This window comes from Neltuma alba, unplaced genomic scaffold (assembly GCF_004799145.2).
Source record: "Neltuma alba isolate B1F8T4 unplaced genomic scaffold, ASM479914v2 tig00013179_pilon, whole genome shotgun sequence".
NCBI lineage: Eukaryota > Viridiplantae > Streptophyta > Magnoliopsida > Fabales > Fabaceae > Neltuma > Neltuma alba.
Window position 1 is genome coordinate 12127 of NW_021637489.1, and position 20491 is coordinate 32617.

The window sequence follows — 20491 nt, forward strand, 5'->3', positions numbered from 1 at the left end:
GTTCTCCTGGCATTGTCAAGTGTTATATGCATCCTGCTGTTCCATTGGAATCTTTTCTACATTTATTTCTTTATTTGTCACTCATAGTCCATTCTGTTCTGCCTTCTATCAGACACTGATAAACAGTTTATTTGCTGTTCTTTTCTGTTCTTCGCCCATATGCGTCAGCTGGCAATTCCATTGTCCGACTCATCTTACAGAATTATTGAACAGCCCTTCTGCTTAAGAATCTGAACTTTTGAAATATGACAGTTATATCTGTTTAGATTCTCTGTTCTACCATGGTGGCCGATCGGGTTTCTCACACCCTGATAATGTTATTATATTGATTGAGGCCATTGCAACCGTACTCTCTTAGGCAAGAGTCTATTATTTAATTTCTTGAACTTGTTTGTCACAATATAGCAGAACAAATTCAGATCTTTGTCGTTCTCCTTTGGTTGACTCGACCTTTTGGGACTTGTGGAGTGGAATGCAAAACCACCTAGTTTTACTCTGTTTGTTGTGGGAGACTCTGCTGGACAGTTGAACAATTTAACTCTCATTTGCGTAAAAGCGTGCTGGACTTAATTACCCAAGTTTTCATGCATAATGCTGTGTTCACTGGTGATGTTGACCGTCTTTTTAAGGCTGTGGGGTCCAGGCGAGGAACCAATTTACCCTTGTAGAGATAGGTTCTAGTGGAGGAGTCATTTAACAGTTCTTTGATGAGGCTCCAACTGAAGTGGAGAAACCTTATTCTTACTTCTTAGTGATCGCTTGGAAGATTATGATCTTTCCTGATGTAATCATGCGCATGTAACTTATTGGGTCTATTCACTTAATGATTTTCTTTTTTCGTTTTTTTGGGTAGGGAGTAGTGGGGGAGCTATTGCATGTAGCACTGACTGCAACGTATAATGATGTTGGAATCGTGTATACGGTAAATCATGATTCGACTCACCGTCGCAGAACACGTACACGCCCGCTAACAAAAAGAAAAAACAACGTCATTTTTTGATTAAGGCTAAAAGGCCCCAAAAAACTTCAAAAAGCTTTTATTTTCTGGGCACATAAATTCAAAAAAAAAAAAACCAAATTACTGTAGATAGATTGGAGAAGCAACTGAGCTTTTCTAGGTTAAAAGCTCAAATAAGCACGAAATTCAAATGGGTATTGCATATGCTTTTTAGTTACACCGATAAAAAGCTATGCTATTGTGAATGAATCGTTAGTGTTAGATTGAGATGAAGAATATCAATGTATTTTGGAACAAAACAAAGATGTTAAGATGGAGTATATTTCGAACATAGATCCTAGTCATTTTTGCCCATTCCCTACAAATATTACAAATCAACACCCGCCCGCCTTCAGGGAAGAGTAAAGATTTGGATTCAGAGGTTGAAAATCGAATACATGAACCCATTATTGGAGAGAAAGAAAGCCAATCTATGTTAATATAATGAGAATAAGAAATTAGAATAGAATATACTCCTCCGGTCCTTAATATAGGACCCAATTGGTGAGTTGGTTTTGGTCCTAAATATAAGACCCATTTATCATATTTATCAATTATCTCTAAATTACCCCTATGGATACCCTTTCAACCATAATCAAGTAGAAGAGAACGATGAGGTATTAAGAAATATGATTATGGTATTTTAGGAAAAACGTGTCATATTTCTTATAATTAACTAACTTACCTAATTTTCTTAATCTAATCAAATTAGTTAAATGGGTCTTATATTAAGGACCGGAGGAGTACCACTATAAGAATACTATTATATTCTACTATATAATGGAAGTATCTCGATGAGAAGTTTGATTCTCAGTATGGAAAGGTGAAAAATATGTTATGATCCTCCTAAGTGTGAGATCTCATGAAGCTTGATATACAAATGGAATATGTATATATATAGCCGGATGCCTCAAGTTGAGGATTGAGCAAGAGCAAAAGTAGCGCCCCAGGAGAATGTGATACTAAACTCCATAGTGATGAGAGGTCAGAACCAAGGTTCCCTGGTGAGAAGTGCGAGCAAGAACTCATTCCAAACATCAATGGGACCAGGCATACACCAATGTGTGCAATCACTGTAACCTTTCATCCACTTGTTTCCCCAGTACTCCCCTGGATGCCCATCTGCTCTCATCAGCATCGCCCTCGTCACATCCAACTCTGCAATTCTATGCCCTTCTTTTCTCGCTCTTTCCACCTCTTGTATCTGCACATTCCTCACTTTCCACTCCACGCTCTCCAAGTCAACTTCTTCCTCCCTCATTGGACTCGTCCTGTTGCAGTATCCTCCGCCATTCCATGCTCCATTCTCAAAGTGGGATGGCGCAAATGTTCTCACTAACAGAGCCACTCTTCTTTTGTGGTTACTCATGTATCTGAATGCAGAACGAAAGGCCATTCTTATGGGGAAGTCGACGTCGTAGTGCGTGATATTTGGTTCATGGCAGTATACACATCCTATCGGTTTGTTTGCTTCGTGAAGGTACAGCAACCTGAAGAACCAATGCCCGTCTGAGATTATTGCGTAGTCCAGGTCGGGAAATTGTATGGCCCAATCATCGTCTACTTTATCTAACTTCATGTCAAAAATGCCGGACCCTTTGCCGTTTACCATTCTTTCCTCTCCTACTATCAGAAATCTGCTCCACAGGGACATAAGAGTGAAGTTGTGCTCTGGGAAAAACCATTTTCGGAACCGATCTTCCGAGTCCTTGTATATACCCTTTGGGATTTCTTCCTGTAAAATTATACAAGCCGTGTCAATGCTTTTCTACGTTCTGGTTTACTTGGAGCCCCTGAGATATTTTCGCTTTGTCTGTATACCCACACCCAGCTGGGCTGTGCCAAGGTCCAGTGCTTACGTGCTGGGAATCGCATACCTTTTTAGTGCAAGCAAAATACTTGGGAGGGTTCAATGCGTAATAATACATGGTTTTGGATAATTACGTATTCAGCGGAATAACAAGAACTCTGCCCATCCCCTAAGACAATTCTGCTTTGGAATTTAAGTGGCTTAGCGTAAAATACAATGGGAATTCATGTGTCAGCAGTACTTGCAACACTGACCTGGGACAGAAGGCAGAGGAGGGACTCCATGTGGTTCCTTGACACAGAGTCGCCAATGAACGCCATTTTCTTCCCTCGAACCATGTCTAGGAAGGTTTTAGGATCAAATCTCGGAAGTTCGCATTCCTCTGGCTTCCACTTCCAGTTAAGAAAATCGCTATCTTTTCTGCCCTGCTTCAGACAGTTTTTCGTATCTGGGATGGTCGTACAGCTAGAACTCGTGTAATGCGGTCCTCTTGAGGCTGCAACCCACCGACCCTTAAACAGGTCACACCATTTCTGCTCTGCAAAACCCAAATTCCAAATTGTGTTCACTCAGCCGAGAGCCGAGAGCCGAGAGGCAAGAGGACGAAGGGGACGATTAATGTGAAACTTACCTTTCTGTGGTTTGGACGTAGAATTTGTACTGACAAGCTCTTGTTGCTTCTGAAAGTTTTTCTCAACTGTGTCAGAGCCTCCTCGAATGGACATGGCAGACAAAGGATTTGGGGAATAGAGAAGGAAGACACCGAAAATGGAGGCTACGAACAGAGACGTCAAAACAAAAGGCACCTTACTTCCTCTGTTGAGGCATCTCTCCCATTTGCTATAGCCATTAATCCTGTCCAGAAAAAGCGTGGCCCAAGATTTCATGGTCTTCTCCGACACCAACAGACGGCCAGAGAAGAGGGGTTTAGAGAGAAAACCGTGAGAACCCAAATAATTTCTGTTTCTGTAACAAAAATTAAAGCACACTGCTTGTTGACTTAAAATAATTCACATTCTCGAAGGGTAAAAGAAGCAAGATCAACAAGCACTTTATCTCTTTCTAAACTCAACCGTGGGAGGTTGACACATGGCAAAGCGAAGTTGAACAATGCATGTGAGGTTCATTAGGTGGTGGACCCATCTAAATGCCCTGAATTGTCGGGGGCCAAGTCCTATGAAGTAGGATGGTGAAGGGGTTTAAAGTCCATACAGCTGCATAAAAATGGTTTCATACCATCGTGCGCTTTATGACTTACCCATCCATCACCAAGGGAGGAGCGAAAGACCAAAAAGCAGTCCACGAAGCCTTTTAAAGCCCTTTCGAGAAGACTCGAGGGTGGCAAAGTTGACGAAGCCGCTGCTTCAAATGCGTTGTTTGGAGTGCCTTTTTTTTTTTTGGCCACTTGCACGTCCCCTCTTCTCTGTTTGAAAACGTAAATTGTGGTATCTCGTCACAAAAGAACGAGATGCGTTTATCATGATGTTGTTACTTTTTAGATCTTGTTTAGATATCGTAGTGACCGACGAAACTTCAATCCATAATGATGGAGAAAGAGAAAAGCACGTGCAGGTCACGGACCAATCATCCTTCCCCAACCACCATATGTACAGACAAAGTGCGAATATAGAGACATGGCCCACGGGGAACACTCTCCCTCCGTTTTTAACTTTCTCCCTGAAAAGGGGGTCCCCAATTGAGTGCATTGACCTTATTCAATTGTGTAATGGACGCCACTGCCAACGATGTTCCGAAGCAGAATCCAAGTTTATTGGACGCACAGTTCAATGAAGTGTCGAGTCAAAAGAAGCATCCAATCGCGCTCTGTCTGGATGGTTAAGGTGAGTCCAATGCAGCTTCTTTTTCTTTCCAACCAACTCATCTCATGAATGAACACTACATCACCTACCCACCTGAGCAGTGCATCTCAACAGCAACTGCAAAATTATTGCCTGTCGTCTGAACTGAATAACAGAGCAGTAGGCATAAACTCATCAAATAAAATACCAAGGAGATTACAAATAGGATTTTTAGTTCAGAAGGCTAGTTGGATTGAGTTATGGTTATGAAGAACATAATTCTTCTTTTTCAAATGCCAGAGAAAGACTTTGGATTCTGCGTTATTGGCTGCAGAGGGGTGAGGGTCAACACTGGGGCAATTTATCGAACACTTGGCGTCGTCATGATCACATCACACCTGCAGATCTGCAGTTCAATTTAAGGAAACTTCATAATTGTGAGCCGGGACAATCTGCCTACCCAAACGGCCTACACAAATACATCAGAATTCTCCAGATAGATCACTTTATGAAACTAAAATCAACACTGGTACGAAAGCTGCATTATATGCGCCAATTGCTCAAAATTACTAGAAGCTCCTTTCATTTCAATACACCCCCTGCCATCTAAACATCCTTTGATCATGTTCAAACTAAAATCAACATGATTTTTATAACTTCACATCAGATGATTCGGTTTTCTTACAAAATTCTCGTGTAATATAGTTCCATTAGAATTAGGACTTAACACCCCACGCAGACATTTCACGCTATAGAAGAATGATGATATTATACTACCTCCTGTCTTAATTATACGAGCTAGTTGACTAATTTGAGAAAATTAAGAAAAGAAGTTAAGTTAGTTATTTATCATAAATAGTTGTTGTCTTTCCTAAAATATCTTTACTAATCAAGTGTATTGGCTAGAAATATCATTGTTAGAAGGATTATTTTGGAAAAAATATATAAATATAAGAGACCAAGTGGATTGGGGTCTTATATTTAGGACCAAAATAAAAGTCAAACGAAATCCTATATTAAGAACTGGAGGTAGTATGTAATTTTGTGAATTAAGAATAATTCATCCTTAGATCAATAATGCTGTCTCCAGCGAATTTGGTTTTTCAATATTTGAATGGAAGAACCTAACAACACACTGAACTCTCTTTCCACAAAATTTATCAACTTGCACCGTACGTACGCATCAGCATTTGATTGTCATGGGCTAGTCTCCTCCCTACATTTCGATTCTGTTTTGACTCTTCTCGCCTTCCTTCAGTTTCAAATGTCACTGTCTTGAGAAAAAATTACGGTTGACTAAACCACGTCTTGATGTTCATTATAAACTCATTGAGTTTGAATGTTATACGATGCTGATTACAAGCTTAATTATGTACTTTGCTCAACAAGTCGACTTCAATTTATGTGTAAATTTGATGTCAATACAAATATCAAGTTTGTTCCTGCAATCAAATCGAATCATTATCCAAAAGTCAAAGCATTGATTAATTTAGTACAGACAAGTCGATCGTTTGACATTACAGTATCAGAGTAAACGTTTGTAGATAAATTGAAGTGCGTAGAGATTCTTCCCTACCCATTTAATGCCAAACTGGAACCATGCAAAGGGTTAATAGTATAGGACTATTCGCAGAAAAGAAGAACTTAGTGGTGTGGTGAACTGCACATTGGCTGTAAGTAGTTGTCACTCTAACAAACTTCATTCAGCTTCTGGTAGGTAAAACTGATTTGCTTACATTACAGGTCCAGAACACGACAGTCCATTACGCGGAGCATGGTCCCTCAATTTTAGACCACTGTACTCGAATGAACCAATCCACATGATATATCCCGACTGCCTCATGTTGAAGCAGGCTCCTAAATCATACTTCATACCCCACTGTAACGGTCATAAAGGATTTGGGCCAAGTTAGGGGCCCTAATGGGAGGCCCAAGATAGGAACAAGTGGGAAGCATGGAAGGTGTGAGCTTTGGAGGCGGAGGAGTCAGTATAATAAGGGTAAAATTGGTTACGGAAGGTGTGGAATGACTATGGAATCTCTCTTCTATGTGGCTCCCTCCCTCTCTCTGGAATTCTTCTTCGGTTCTTCTGATATTTCCCTTTCTGCATATTTTTTCTTTCTGAAGATTTTCTCCATATTGTGATGAGAACAGTATAGCATTTGCTTTGATATTGTTCTGTCATTATATGTACATATATTTCTGAGTTTGATTGTTACACCCACCACCCTCCAGTTTACTAATTTCTTGGTCCACCTCCCTCGTTCTCTCCTTATCAGAGCTCAACTCATATGCTCCGTTACATCCGAGTTCTGCTCTGATGACAATGCGGAAAACAAACAAATTCACCTATATACAAATCAGTGATCCGAAATTATTATCACCTTTTTCTCTTTTTAATTAAAATAAAATTAGAAAATCATCATTAAATGCCAGAAAAATGACTTATATGTAAAACTAAAAATTGTCCTTACGGATGACTGTGAATGAGAATTGGAGTGATATCCAAAAACATGTACAAGTGGGATCAACTACTAAAACCCTGTCATTTTCTTCTTATAGCTTTCTTCTTTTTCGTGAGGTTTTAATATGCAATAATCCCTCCGACCCAATTTATTGATAACCATTTTGAACTATTTAGATCTGATTTATACAGTTTAAATTTAGTATTTTTTTAAAAATTATAATTAACTTAAGATATTATCTTTATTTCAAATTATATACCTACTAAAATAAATATTTTTAAAAAATTGAAAAGTAGATTTGAACGTTGAGTGCCAAACTCATTCGCCTAGTAAAACCTTTCCATAACCATTTGCCCAGCGGAAAACGACGTCACGTGGTTCGGGCTTCGGAGCCTTGGTAGTTGGCTCTTGGGACTGGTAGGTAACCGTCGAACTGGGGATATGACATTGAAGGAGTTCCACGACTTTGAGGAGCAAATCGTCGAGGCTTGCACAGTTGCACTTCATTTCTCCCAGGTTGTGCAACTGCTTGCTGATTACATATCATCATCTTGGAGAGCTGAGTAGTCGTCTCTTGCGAATTGCTCTTCAACATTACTGAAGATTGAGGATGACGCAAGGCACAACCCAATTGTATCTGAATATGAACTTTTGGATTCCCTTTTCTTCTCAAGAATCACTCCTGCTTCTTACTGTTTCTTGTCTTTCGGTTGCAGATTTAGCAGCGGATTTGAGACTGCATCGTTTGTGGCCAGCTCTGGTCTTCTCTCCGCTACATGGAATCTTATCGCCGACCTGAACGCAGAAACCCCTCCAAACGAGAATATCTTCTGGAAAAAGCTTAGCAATGAATCAGATTTGACAATTATAGCGTTTGGGACTACCCAAAACCGAGTCCAACCTGATTTGCTTCGCTCTTCGGATATGATAGATAGCCCCTTTGAATTTCTCTGTTCCAAGAAAAACCCCTACTTCTCTCTTAATCAACCTGCAATGTCCCTCTTCAACGATCATCGCCAGCGCCTTGGTCACCTAAAATCAGAGGTACGTACTCCTCCTTCACGTCGTCAATAACCTGTGGATCCCCGGGGAGTCATTAAGATTTTTTTAGCATGTTGACTCTCATGCCAGACAACTGAACTAGTCAAACAAATAAAACGATGCTGAACTCGAGCAAAAGTGACTGCTGAGATTGATAGTTGGGTGTCTGGGTTTTTGCTGAATGCAGATCGATCTCCAGAAACCTGCGATTGTCACTGGGCATGGTGTTGGAGGATCAATTGCTTCTCTTTTTACTCTGTGGCTGATAGAGAAGATGGGTTTATCAGACAAGCCTCCACTCTGCATCACCTTTGGTTCTCCACTTATCGGAGACAAATACCTGCAAGAAGCCATATCACGTAGCAGCATTTGGAACTCTTGCTTTCTGCATGTAGCCTCTCACCGTGACCCACTGGTTTCCTCCTTCATTTCCAACGATTCGTACAGGCCCTTCGGAACATTCCTCTTGTGTTCTGATTGCGGTTCTACTTGTTCTGAGAACCCCGATTCTATTTCGAGGCTTCTGAAGGAAATGAGTACCCCGAATCAAGGATCGCAAATCCCAGCATATGGAAATATTGTGGAGAGGCTCAGTAGTAAGGCAATTTGCAAGGGCTCTGATGTTCCCAACATTGCTCACAATTTACTACAGGCGAGCCTCGTTTTGCAGTTGCCGGCGCTGGGATTTTCAAATTCACAATTGTCGCAGGTATCTCCACCCTAATTTCTAATCCATGAGGGAAAAACAATGTACAAGTTTTAGAAGATTTTATCTTTTCTTTTTTGAAGGGAAAAAAAAAAAAACAGAGACTTCAATATTAAAAAGTGAGACAGACTGAATGATGTAAAGAAAATCCAGTTTGAATCTAACCGGGTGCCCCCCCCCCCAAATTGGATGTGTCAGAACAATCTAGTGAAGGATTTGGAGAGGCAGGAGCTGTTGTTCACTCTGAATAAGAGGAAACGGTTTGTCCCGCACAAGAAGCTGGTTGAAATGAAAACGTACATGGCCCAACTGGAGTGGTACAAGAAAACTTCCAAGAATCGGAGAACAGGGTACTATGACGGTTACAAGAACGGATTTTATCCATCGGACAGCGAGATTGCCATGTTCATCATGATCCTCAACAATTACTGGAAAGATATGGTAGAAGAGGCAGAGATTCATCCCCAGAAAGAAGGTGTGCCTTTTCGTTCCCGGTGGCTTTATGCTGGGACTACTTACAGGAGAATGGTCGAACCATTGGACATAGCTCGGTACTACAAGGACGGAGGACAAGACTACATATGTAAAGGAAGATCTGAGCATTACAAACAGCTGCAGAAGTGGCTGGAAGAAGATCAGAAGATGTGGAGAGAAAAACAGAAGGGGCAGGAAGAAGATATGAAAGCAGAGCTGTGGAGAGAAAAACAGAAGGGGCATGAAGAAGATAAGAAAGCAGAGCGGATAAATAGAAAGAATGTGCAATCTATGTTGACGAAGGATTCTTGCTTCTGGGCACACGTGGAAGAGGCTCTCATTTTGCTGCGAAAATGCAAGGCTGCAGGGTCCAGTGAGACAGAGAAGCAAGAGGGGAGGAAGAGGTTGGAGGAGTTTGAGGAGTATGTGTATGGGTTGCTGAAGAATTATACAGTGTCGCCGGAGATTTTCTTGGAGGAGAGCAGCTATATGCGGTGGTGGAAAGATTACAAAACATTCAAGGGAGCTTCATATGACTCCCAACTGGCCAACTTCATGAAGGAACATGCTGCGTATGAGAAGGGTGAATATGATTTCTCCTGCGAGTAGCCATGCTCCCTTATTGAGGCATTCTGGGGACAGTTTCAAAATGAATTACCATCTCAGATTTAAGTAATAGTAGAAAATACAAAAGAGAAGGGGCAAGAAGTATTATACATGGAAGCTTCGGGCAAGCATTGGCAATTATGACATCGCATTGTTAATAGGAACGTCAATGACGGCCACATATCATTGAGATTGCTCTGAAATGGGTAAGCATTGATGCAGACTTGGAAGGAAACCCCATGTCAGAAAATGTAGTTTTTTCATGTGCATATCCAATAGAGTACCTTGCGATTTAACATATTGTTTTCTAATTTCTAGAGATATACAGATGTAAATTAAAATTTTATTTTTAAGCCCGGGTTATAATTATACTCCTCCGGTCCTTATTATAAGACCCAATTTGACTTTTTATTTGGTCCTAATTATAAGACCCAATCCATTTTGTCTCTTATATTTATGCATTTTTTTCCAAGATAATCCTTCTAATAATGATAGTTTTAGCCAATATACTTAATTAGCAAGGATATTTTAGGAATGACAACACTTATTTATTATAAATAACCAACTTAACTTACTTCCTTAATCTCCTCAAATAAGTCAATTGGGTCTTATAATTAGGACCGGAGGAGTATTAGCATATGGAGTTATCAGAAAAAGGATGGGCATGGCCATTAACACTCAGCGAAATGACATCCTTTCGAGAAAGGAGGTGTCAATACAAAAAATTACTAGACAATGCCGTTTATATCATCTACCTTTCTCCTTGGAGAGAATACTTTCTACATGTTCAAGTTTCAATATTATTAAGACCTTTTTTGACTCCTCCAGTTGAAAACACAGACAATATGGTCTAAGTGGGTGGCTTTTGAAGATAGTGATGAGGAAGCTCTCTGAATTTTTGTTATGTGTTGATTAAAGCCAACTACAATCTCCACTTTATGTATGTCATTAAATGTATTTGCTGAGTGAGCAGCTCAGTCGTGAGATTTTGCTTTGTATAAGGTGATATAAGCCGGAGGTGATTGCATTTCGATTGCGTCCTTACTTTGATCAGTGGTATGATAATGGAATTAGATCTACCTTTATTTTCATATATAATTTGATTTATAATGTATGTGCTACGATTGCCAAGCAAAACTTTTATAAAATTAAAAAAAATTATTCCGCAGGTCCTACATATAAGACCTATTTTGAAGTATAAATTACATTATAAAATTGATCTCATATTTAAGTCCCGAGGAGTAGTTAATAAAAAAAAATTAACAACTCTTCAAAATAATCTTCAATTATTAGTAGAGTTAGTTGGGGGAGAGGGATGAGGAAGATGGAAAAGCTAAGAGTGAAAGAGATAAGAGCATTTTTAAAAATATATTATGAATATTTTATTAAGTTTTGTAAAAGGTTCTGAATGAATGAGCACAGCCTTAAAAGTCAGACCGAAAAGAGTAATATGTCTAGACTTCTAGCTTCTCAGCAACATGTCTAGGGACGCCCCTGTAGCTTAATCAACCACAATCTTGCTTTCTAACAATTTTGGTCATAATGATTGAAAAAAGAAGCCAGGTGATAGCTAGGTTAGATATTATCTGGGCATCCTTCCGATAAGGTTTCTACTTTTTACCCGATCATCCCTTTTAATATTTACCGTTGTCTTCAAAGTTCAAACGATTAACTGCTTAGCCCTTTCTTTCTTTCTTTTTTCAAACAAAAAAAGAAGAACTGGGTCATTTATCCGATGAATTAAATCCTTAGCCCCTCAGTTTATTCCGTAAACTGACAGATCAGGTTGTCTCCTCCAACTTCATTGACCTGCAACAATTATTCTTATCAAATAATACAGGTGGAATTACAATGAAATCTAAAAAAAATTATTAAAAAAATCTTAATAATAATGACAAGTTTTAAAATAGGAGATGACAATTTCTAAAACTTAATTTATAATTATTTTTTTAGAACCTCATTATAATTTTTCTAATTTTACCTTCAGAAAAAAAAGGATCTTTTCTAAACTTAATGTTTTTCTTCTTTTAATGTTTTTGGAGATATCACATGACTATTATCGGTTCACAGTAAAGACTAATATCCCTTAAAATATAGAAAGGCAAGCGGCAGATCCATTGTGATGAGGCATGATTTAGCAAGGAAAGTCAAACTCAGAGAACAAGTTGGTCACGTTTTGCAATTATAGAACAGGCAGTTTATAAATAGTGTCCTAAATGACAGTGATGCAAAGGACGCGAAGTAGGTAAAATGTGAGATATCCTCCGGTTTTTAATATAAGAGTTAGTTCACTAATTTGAGTAGATTAAAAAAATTAGGTATTTGTAATAAATAGATATTATTTTTCCTAAAATATCCTTACTAATTAAGTGTATCGGCTAAAAGTATCATTATTACAAAGACGACTGTAAAAAATAAATAAATATAAAAAATAAATTAGATTAGGATTTTATAATTATGATCAAAATAAAAATCAAATGAGTTTATATATTAAATACCAGAAGCAGTAATAATAAACATTTCAGAAATATTATCTTTTTGGTGTGCGGACGAGGAGAATTTAATGGGGCCTTGCTGGGCTGGCCCTGGCCCACCCTCTGGAATCCTAGGCTCTCCCCCAAATCCATGAATTATTCAACTCCCTCCCATCCCCACCCCACGATCTAATTACTATTCTTCAACATTATTTTGCGCTTGTAATAATTTTCTTAATCTATCCAGTTTATTTTATTTACATAATATGTCTCACTAAAAAATACTGTTACTAACTCATCTTTCAAGAAATAAGTGTAATTGCATGAAAAAGTATCAAAGGCAAACAACGAGGGGAACAAACGCCCCTCTTCGATTAATCGAGAGGTAATTACATTCACAGCCTCATTGTAGTTTTTGTAGTCCTGCCTCTTTCTACATACCAGTAGTAATCAAGATTATTGAAAAAATGATTAATTAATTTTTATAGAAATGTGTAAAATCTCCAATAAAAAGAACAGTGTTTTTCAAAAAAAAAATCATAAAAAAAAGAGCACGTCAATTCATATGAATTTATTTGGCAAAAAAAATTCACATGAGTTTATGCACTCGTAGAGAAAATGAATTTATGTAATTTTGTTTAAATTAATTAAATATTTGAAGGTACACAAAAAGTATTTTATATTAATTTACATAAAAATATTTATGATAAGCGGAACACTAAAATGTCAACAAAACAAAACATTCGCAATATCGCAAGCAAAGGTCACGTTGTAATTACTCCTCCGGTCCTTAATATAAGACTCATTTAACTAATTAGATTAGATTAAGAAAGTTAGGTAAGTTAGTTAATTATAAGAAATGTGACACATTTTTTCTAAAATATCATAATCATCTTTCTTAATACTCCCTCTTCCTCTTCTACTTAATTATGATTGTGGGAGTATCCATAGGGGTAATTTACATAACATTGATAAATATGAGAAATGAGTCTTATATTTATGACCAAAACCAACTCAATAATTGAGTGCCATACCGAAGGAGTAATTAAAGTCGGCTGCTTGGCCCCGTCAGATTAGAGGGTCACGGATGGATTCTCGGGAGCAACAATAACAATTTTCTTTTCCAATAATTATAATTTTCGTTTACTTATTTTTAGACAGAAGTCTTTTAACTTCTTAAAGTAATATTAAGAATTTTTGGCTACAAAGATAAGGGACATTCGTGTTACAGAGGCATCTATATTCTACTAATTACAATGTGAATTGGAAAACAAAATCAGTTAGCATGTTTTCCATTAAAATTCTTATAAATTTGAAAAAAGGGAAAAATGAATTTCACACATTATATTTATTTCAAAATTTCGGTGATCAATTAATAAAAAAAAGGACCATATCAAGATAATTATCAACAGTAAAAATTTAAATGCATATAATAGCAATAAAATATATAGAGAAGTACTTTTTCCCTGAACTTAGTATATACTCTATATTTTTTATTATTATCATTATATTAGTGTTTGAACGTCTGCGTCCGTCTCATCCAACTACGTAATCTCTCAATCAATGGCGACGAAGGCGTATCTCGTTCTACAAGTCTGGAATCGACGGAGAAGCTCATGAGAACCAGCCCAGCCCTTGTGCGTTGTGCAGTCCTTTTGTCTATTTTGCTCTTTCCTATGCTTTTCAGCTTAATCGTGAACTTAGAAATTCGCACCGATACCAAAAACCTTAGCTTTGCCAACAACAACATTATTAGCTGTGTCAAAGACATGTCTTCCTCCTCCATCAAGTTGACTTAAAAGGAAAGCTTCAGTGCCAACCAGTATTTGGCCCCACGTGCTTCCCATATTTGCCCCATGTGCAATACTTGCCGCGACTCAGTGTTTGTGTGTTACTCCATCTCCAAGTCTCTGTAAGGGTTTGAATAAAACGGTCCATTTTAATATAGTAATCTGACTGCCAAATTCGTCATATATGGAGATGATTAGGTGAGAAGGGATGAGATCTCATCTGTGGAGAAGCGTGTTAATTATTAGTTCAAGTTCATTCATATGAACATGCTTCGAGTGTAGCACCATTCATTGCTGGCGGACGCACACTTTGATGATATATATACACATGTATATTCTAGTTCAGCACAAGCATGTCGGTTCACACCCTATCTCTCAGCTTTGGGGACAGCGACACACTCCCTAAAATATAGCTTACTGACTCTGTGCACCATATTTTAATATGCTTTGAAAATTATATCTCTTTATCCTCCCTCTCTATATAAGCTGCTGTAACTGGCACTTGACTCTTCGATCAACACTCACTGCCTTCGCTCTTGGCTTCTTCTATACAACAATGGCTTCCAAATCTGCCATTCTTCTGCTGGCCCTTTTCCTTGTGGTCGCAACAGAGGTATATGCTTCACTCTCCCAGAAACAGATTTTTGTAACAAGTGATGGTGTGGGACTGCTTTAAGTGCACTAACTTTGGCAATCTTCCCTCCTTTCTCTCTCTGCAGGTTCATTCACATGATGGCGAAGTTAAGATAAAGGTATATGATTCACTTGTTTGTTGGTTTGATTTGCCTTTCCCGAGATCAAATTTTCGCCATACATCTTAAACAGCTTTGAGTGCTTACTCTTTAATTTTAGCTAAATCAAACAGACAGAGAGTGGATTCTACGAGTGTAACTGATGAAAATTGGAGAATGGAAAAATAATCAGGTCCCTGGAAGAGCGCATCAGCCATAAGTATCTTTACAATTGAGATGTATATAATATATATAATAGAAAAACATGATGTTATTTGATCTGCAGATGAACTACGTGAAATCCCCCGTGTCACCACCACCAAATGCCCCACCTGTGGTGGCGCATGCCCCTTCGCCCCCAGTGAAGCCAGTAACTCCTCCTCCTCCAGTCGTAAAGACCCCATATCCAAGTCCTCCGGCGCCGGAGAAGGCCCCAGTTCCACCATCACCTGTCAAGCCGCCGGTCGCACCAGCTCCACCTGCAGCTCCGATAGTCAAATCAAACAAGGGTAAATACCAGTAGACGAAAAACACAAACACACACAAACATACGTAAGAAGCCATGGGCAATCGTTGATATTATTAGTTGTGAGTGTGTGCAAGTACGTAAATCGATCTGATAGTTATTGAAACTGGTTCATGGGCAGACTGCGTGCCGCTTTGTGAGTATAGATGCCAACTGCACTCGAGGAAAAGAGTTTGTATGAGAGCATGCACGACATGCTGTGAACGCTGCAAATGTGTCCCGCCTGGTACTTCCGGCAACCGTGAAGTCTGTGGCAAGTGTTACACTGATATGCTCACCCACGGCGACAGACCCAAGTGCCCTTAGTTTTATATTACATTCCATATTTTCCTAAGCTCTTTCATTTTCAACTATATACTATGTTGTTCTCATTATTAATGACTTTTCCAGTGTTTTTCTTCGCCTTCAATTACTGAGAAAGCACTGGGTTCTTTACCAGCTGTACTGTATTATTTAAGGTCAACGCTCCCCGTGTTGTCCATATCCCCATTGTTCCCAGATATCGTCCAGAAACACTAGATTTTTCGAGGCCAATTTAATTTATTACTCTGCTTGGAAACTTCCCTTATCTCCCACAATTCTCCGTTTTTGTGAAGTTGTTGACTTTGAGAAGCATCGGGAACATTTCTCTGCTCTGCCACATCCATGTGAGATTTCTTTGGAAGTCTAGTTTCCTTTCGGGGAAAAAATTGTGCAACTTAATAATGCAGCGTGTTCAATGAAATAATTACAGCTGATATAAATAATGAAGCTTTTTTTATTATTATTGAACAAAAATTATAGTCCGAGAACACTGGATCAGTGGGTTGGAACATTGGGGGCATGAAGTTTTTTGGAGCCTGAAATGTTGCATGGTGGCCCAAAAGAAGAAGGGTGAAGAAAGGGAATTTCCTTTTTTGTTACTGAAAGGGAAAAGTTATTGATTCTCAGTACTTTATGCTGCTTCCGGGAATGAAGAAGTCAAGAAGGCCCAGTTCATGTGGTTATCCTTGCTAGGGAGGAGGGGGGAACTGAAAATTTTACATTTTTCATAAAAACCGAGCTTGATTTGTTATAGAAAGTGAACGAACTATACAAATTCAGCGAGACATATTAGAAGATATAACAAAGTAAAGAAATAATTTTTGTATACGCTATAACTGCTGACAATACAGACAATTTTTCACTTCTAAGTCTCTGACTCTCTGTTTCTTCTAGTTGAGGAATTCTTTTTACATGGTGACGATTTTTTTTTTTGGCCAACCTTTTTACATGGTAACATGCTCCTTTATTTATGTAGGAGCATGCGAATTATACATAGAAACAATTGCCTCTCCTTAAAGAGGTTATTAACGGAAGATTGGTAAACCACTTGTAATTTTGCAGCCTTGAATTCTTTCAAAAAATGACTTTATATTCCTTTTCTAGAGAATTACCAACACCTACCTAACTATCAAGGAATTTATTTCGTTGTCGAACAACACCCAGGCGTATTACAAATAAAACATCACAGGACGTAATTGGCGTTGCTTGTAACCAATGGGCTGAATCCCGCAACGAGAAAAAGAGTCTTTTTGGAGTTTGCTTGCCCGCCAAGGATCTTGTTATTCGCTTTTTGTTTGTTTATCTCCAACTCAATCGGGTGAAAAAAAAGAAAAAGAAAAAGAGAAGAAGACTTCCGACGACTTTCAGGCGCGTGTTGACTTAGAAAGTTACCGAACGTCGCACTTCATTTCTGCCTGTCTTCCAGGGAATTTCGTTGCAATTGGTAGCTGATTATATATCGTCATCTCCGAGAGCTGAGTAGTCGTCTCTTACGAATTGCTCTTGAACATTACTGAAGATTGAGGATGACGCAGGGCGCAACTCAATTGTATGTGAATATGAGCTTTTGGATTCATTTTTATTCTGAAGAATCACTTCTGCTTCTTACTGTGTCTTGTCTTTCGGTTGCAGATTTAGCAGCGGCCCTGAGACTGCATCGTTTGTGGCCAGCTCTGGTCTTCTCTCTGCTACATGGAATCTTATCGCCGACCTGAACGCAGAAACCCATCCAAACGAGAATCTATTCTGGAAAAAGCTTAGCAATGAATCAGATTTGATGATTATAGCGTTTGGGACTCCTCAAGACCGTGTTCGACCTGATTTGCTTCGCTCTTCGGACATGATGGATAACCCCTTTGAATTTCTCTGTTACAAGAAAATCCCCTGCTTCTCTCTTAATCAACCCGCAATGTCCCTCTTCAATGATCATCGCCAGGATCTTGGTAAACTAAAATCAGAGGTACGCACTTCTCCTTCATTTCGTCAATAACCTCTGGATCCCTGAGGAGTTATGAAGATTCTTTTAGCATGTTGACTTTCATAGCAGACAACTGAACTAGTCAAACAAATAAAACGATGCTGAACTCGAGCAAAAGTGACTACTGAGACTGATAGTTAGGTGTCTGGGTTTTTGCTGAATGCAGATCGATCTGCAGAAACCGGTGATTGTCACTGGGCATGGTGTTGGAGGATCAGTTGCTTCTCTTTTCACTCTGTGGCTCATAGGGAAGATGGTTTCATCGGACAAGCCTATGGATTCATCGTACAAGCCTCCACTCTGCGTCACCTTCGGTTCTCCACTTATCGGAGACAAACACCTGCAAGAAGCCATATCACGTAGCGGCATTTGGAACTCTTGCTTTCTGCATGTAGCATCTCACCGTGACCCACTGGTTTCGTCTTTCATTTCCAATGATTCGTACAGGCCCTTCGGAACATTCCTCTTGTGTTCTGATTGCGGTTCTACTTGTTCTGAGAACCCCGATTCTATTTCGAGGCTTCTGAAGGAAATGAGTACCCAGAATCAAGGACCGCAAATCCCAGGATATGGAAATATTGTGGAGAGGCTCAGTAGTAAGGCAATTTGCAAGGACTCTGATGTTCCTAACATCACTCAAAATTTATTACGGGCGAGCCTCGCTTCGCAGTTGCAGGTGCTGGGATTTTCGAAGTCAGACTTGTCGCAGGTATCTCAACCCGAATATATACTGGAAAAATAATGCACCCCGCACTTTTAGAAGATCTTACTACCTCGTGCTCTTATTCTTAGTATAAAAACTAGTCGAGTAATTTAGCTATATTAAAAAAATTAGTTAAATTAGTTATTTATAATAAATATGTATTGTCTTTCATAAAATATTCTTACTAATCAAGTTTAGTAATTAGAATTACCATTATTATAAAAACTATGTTGAGAAAAAATAGATAAACATGAAAGACAAAATGAGTTGAAATCTTATATTTAGAACCAAAATAAAAATCAAATTCTTATATCAAATAGGAAAAATTCCAAAAAAGGTCATTAGAATATAAGAAATTTCAAATTGGGTCCTGGAATTTCAAAAATGACAGAAAAGGTCAGTGACCCAATGTGTCATTTGTAAAATCAAGAGGAATTGACAACTCTGTCCTCATTTGTATTCATTCACTACAATGATTTAAGGAATCACTATAAGGGTTTAGGCGTTACCTAGATTCGTATAGCAAATAACTACTCACTTTTTCATAGTCAGGTGTCTTGTTATTAACTACAACTAATTTTGTAATCACTAAAACAATATAAGTATTACATAGATTCGTGTAGAGAATAACTACTCACTTTTTCATAGTCAGGTACCTTATTATTAACTATAACTAATCTTGTAATCATTAGAACAGTGTAAGCGTTACCTATATTTGTTTAGAGAATAACTACTCACTTTTACTTAGCCAGGGGCAAAATTGTCAATTCATCTTAATTTCACAAATGACAGATTGGGTTAATGACCTTTTCTGTTATTTTCGAAATTCCAGGACCCAATCTGAAATTTCCTATATTTCAAGGGTTTTTTCTTGAATTTTTCCTATTAAATAGAAGTAGTATCTCTTTTCTTTCTTGAGGAAATATACTAGACCTCAATATTAAGAAGTGAGACAGACTGAATGAAAGAATGATGTAAAGAAAATCCAGTTTGACTCTAACCCGGTGTTTTTTTTTTTTTTTGGCCCCCAAAATTGGATGTGTCAGAACAATCTGGTGAAGGATTTGGAGAGGGAGGAGCTGCTGTTCACTCTGAATAAGAGGAAACTGTTTATCCCACACAAGAAGTTGGATGAAATGAAAACGTATATGGCCCAACTGGAATGGTACAAGAAAACTTGCGAGAATCGTAAAAGTGGGTACTATGACAGTTACAAGAACGATAGGTTTCCAAGTGACCAGGACGTGGTCATGCTCGTCAAAATCCTCAACAATTACTGGAAAGATATGGTAGAAGAGGGAGAGAAGCAGCCCCAGAAAGAAGGTGTATTTTCTCGTACCCGATGGCTCTATGCTGGGACTAATTACAGGAGAATGGTGGAACCATTGGACATAGCTCAGTACTACAAGAAGGGAGGACAAGACTACGTCAATAACGGAAGATCAGAGCATTACAAACAGCTACAGAAGTGGCAGGAAGAAGATAAGAAAGCAAAGCCGATAAATAGAAAGAATGTGCAATCTATATTGACGGTGGATTCCTGCTTCTGGGCGCACGTGGAAGAGGCTCTCATTTCGCTGCAAAAATGCAAGGCTGCAGGGTCCAGTGTGGCAGAGGAGCAAGAGGCAACGAAGAGGTTGGAGGAGTTTGAGGAGTATGTTTATGGGCTGCTTCGTAGTTATAAAGTGTCGCCGGAGATTTTCTTGAAGGAGAGTAGCTATATGCGTTGGTGGAACGACTACTTCAGATTGAAGGGATCTTCACATGGCTCCCAACTCGCCAGCTTCATGAAGAATTATGCTATGTATGAGAAGGGTGAATATGATTTCTCCCACGAGTAGCCATGCTTCCTTATTGAGGCATTCTGAGGACAGTTTGAAAATAAATTACCATCTCAGATTTAAGTAATAGTAGAAAATACAAAAGCCAAGGGGCAAGAAGTATTATATATGGAAGCTTCGGGCTAGCATCGGCAATTGTGACATCGCATTGTTAATGGGAACGTCAATGACGGTCACATATCACTGAGATTGCTCTGGAATTTCATCATGTGAATATCCAATAGAGTACCTTGCAATTTATAACATA

General features: G+C 38.7%; 2 protein-coding genes across 4 annotated transcripts; one reads left to right on the forward strand and one right to left on the reverse strand.

Annotated features, from left to right (window-relative positions):
• Positions 1–1743: 1743 nt before the first annotated feature.
• LOC114735150 (protein ALTERED XYLOGLUCAN 4-like) lies at positions 1744–3775 on the reverse strand. Its single transcript, XM_028922821.1, has 3 exons — positions 3439–3775; positions 3062–3345; positions 1744–2732 (listed from the first exon to the last, which is right to left on the reverse strand). The coding sequence occupies exons 1-3, from the start codon at positions 3692–3694 to the stop codon at positions 1983–1985; spliced, it is 1290 nt and encodes a 429-aa protein (XP_028778654.1). The 5' UTR covers positions 3695–3775; the 3' UTR covers positions 1744–1982.
• A 3844-nt stretch (positions 3776–7619) lies between these two features.
• LOC114735148 (senescence-associated carboxylesterase 101-like) lies at positions 7620–20300 on the forward strand. 3 transcript variants are annotated; one of them, XM_028922817.1, is made up of 4 exons: positions 7620–7704; positions 7788–8115; positions 8300–8821; positions 19453–20300. In XM_028922817.1, the coding sequence occupies exons 1-4, from the start codon at positions 7682–7684 to the stop codon at positions 20242–20244; spliced, it is 1665 nt and encodes a 554-aa protein (XP_028778650.1). In that variant the 5' UTR covers positions 7620–7681; the 3' UTR covers positions 20245–20300. The 3 variants fall into 3 exon arrangements, with proteins under 3 accessions (XP_028778650.1, XP_028778649.1, XP_028778651.1); XM_028922816.1 differs by lacking the exon at positions 19453–20300 and adding an exon at positions 9017–10244; XM_028922818.1 differs by lacking the exons at positions 7620–7704; positions 7788–8115; positions 8300–8821 and adding exons at positions 17360–17682; positions 17867–18409 and having other exon boundaries at positions 19450–20300.
• The last annotated feature ends 191 nt before the right edge of the window (positions 20301–20491 follow it).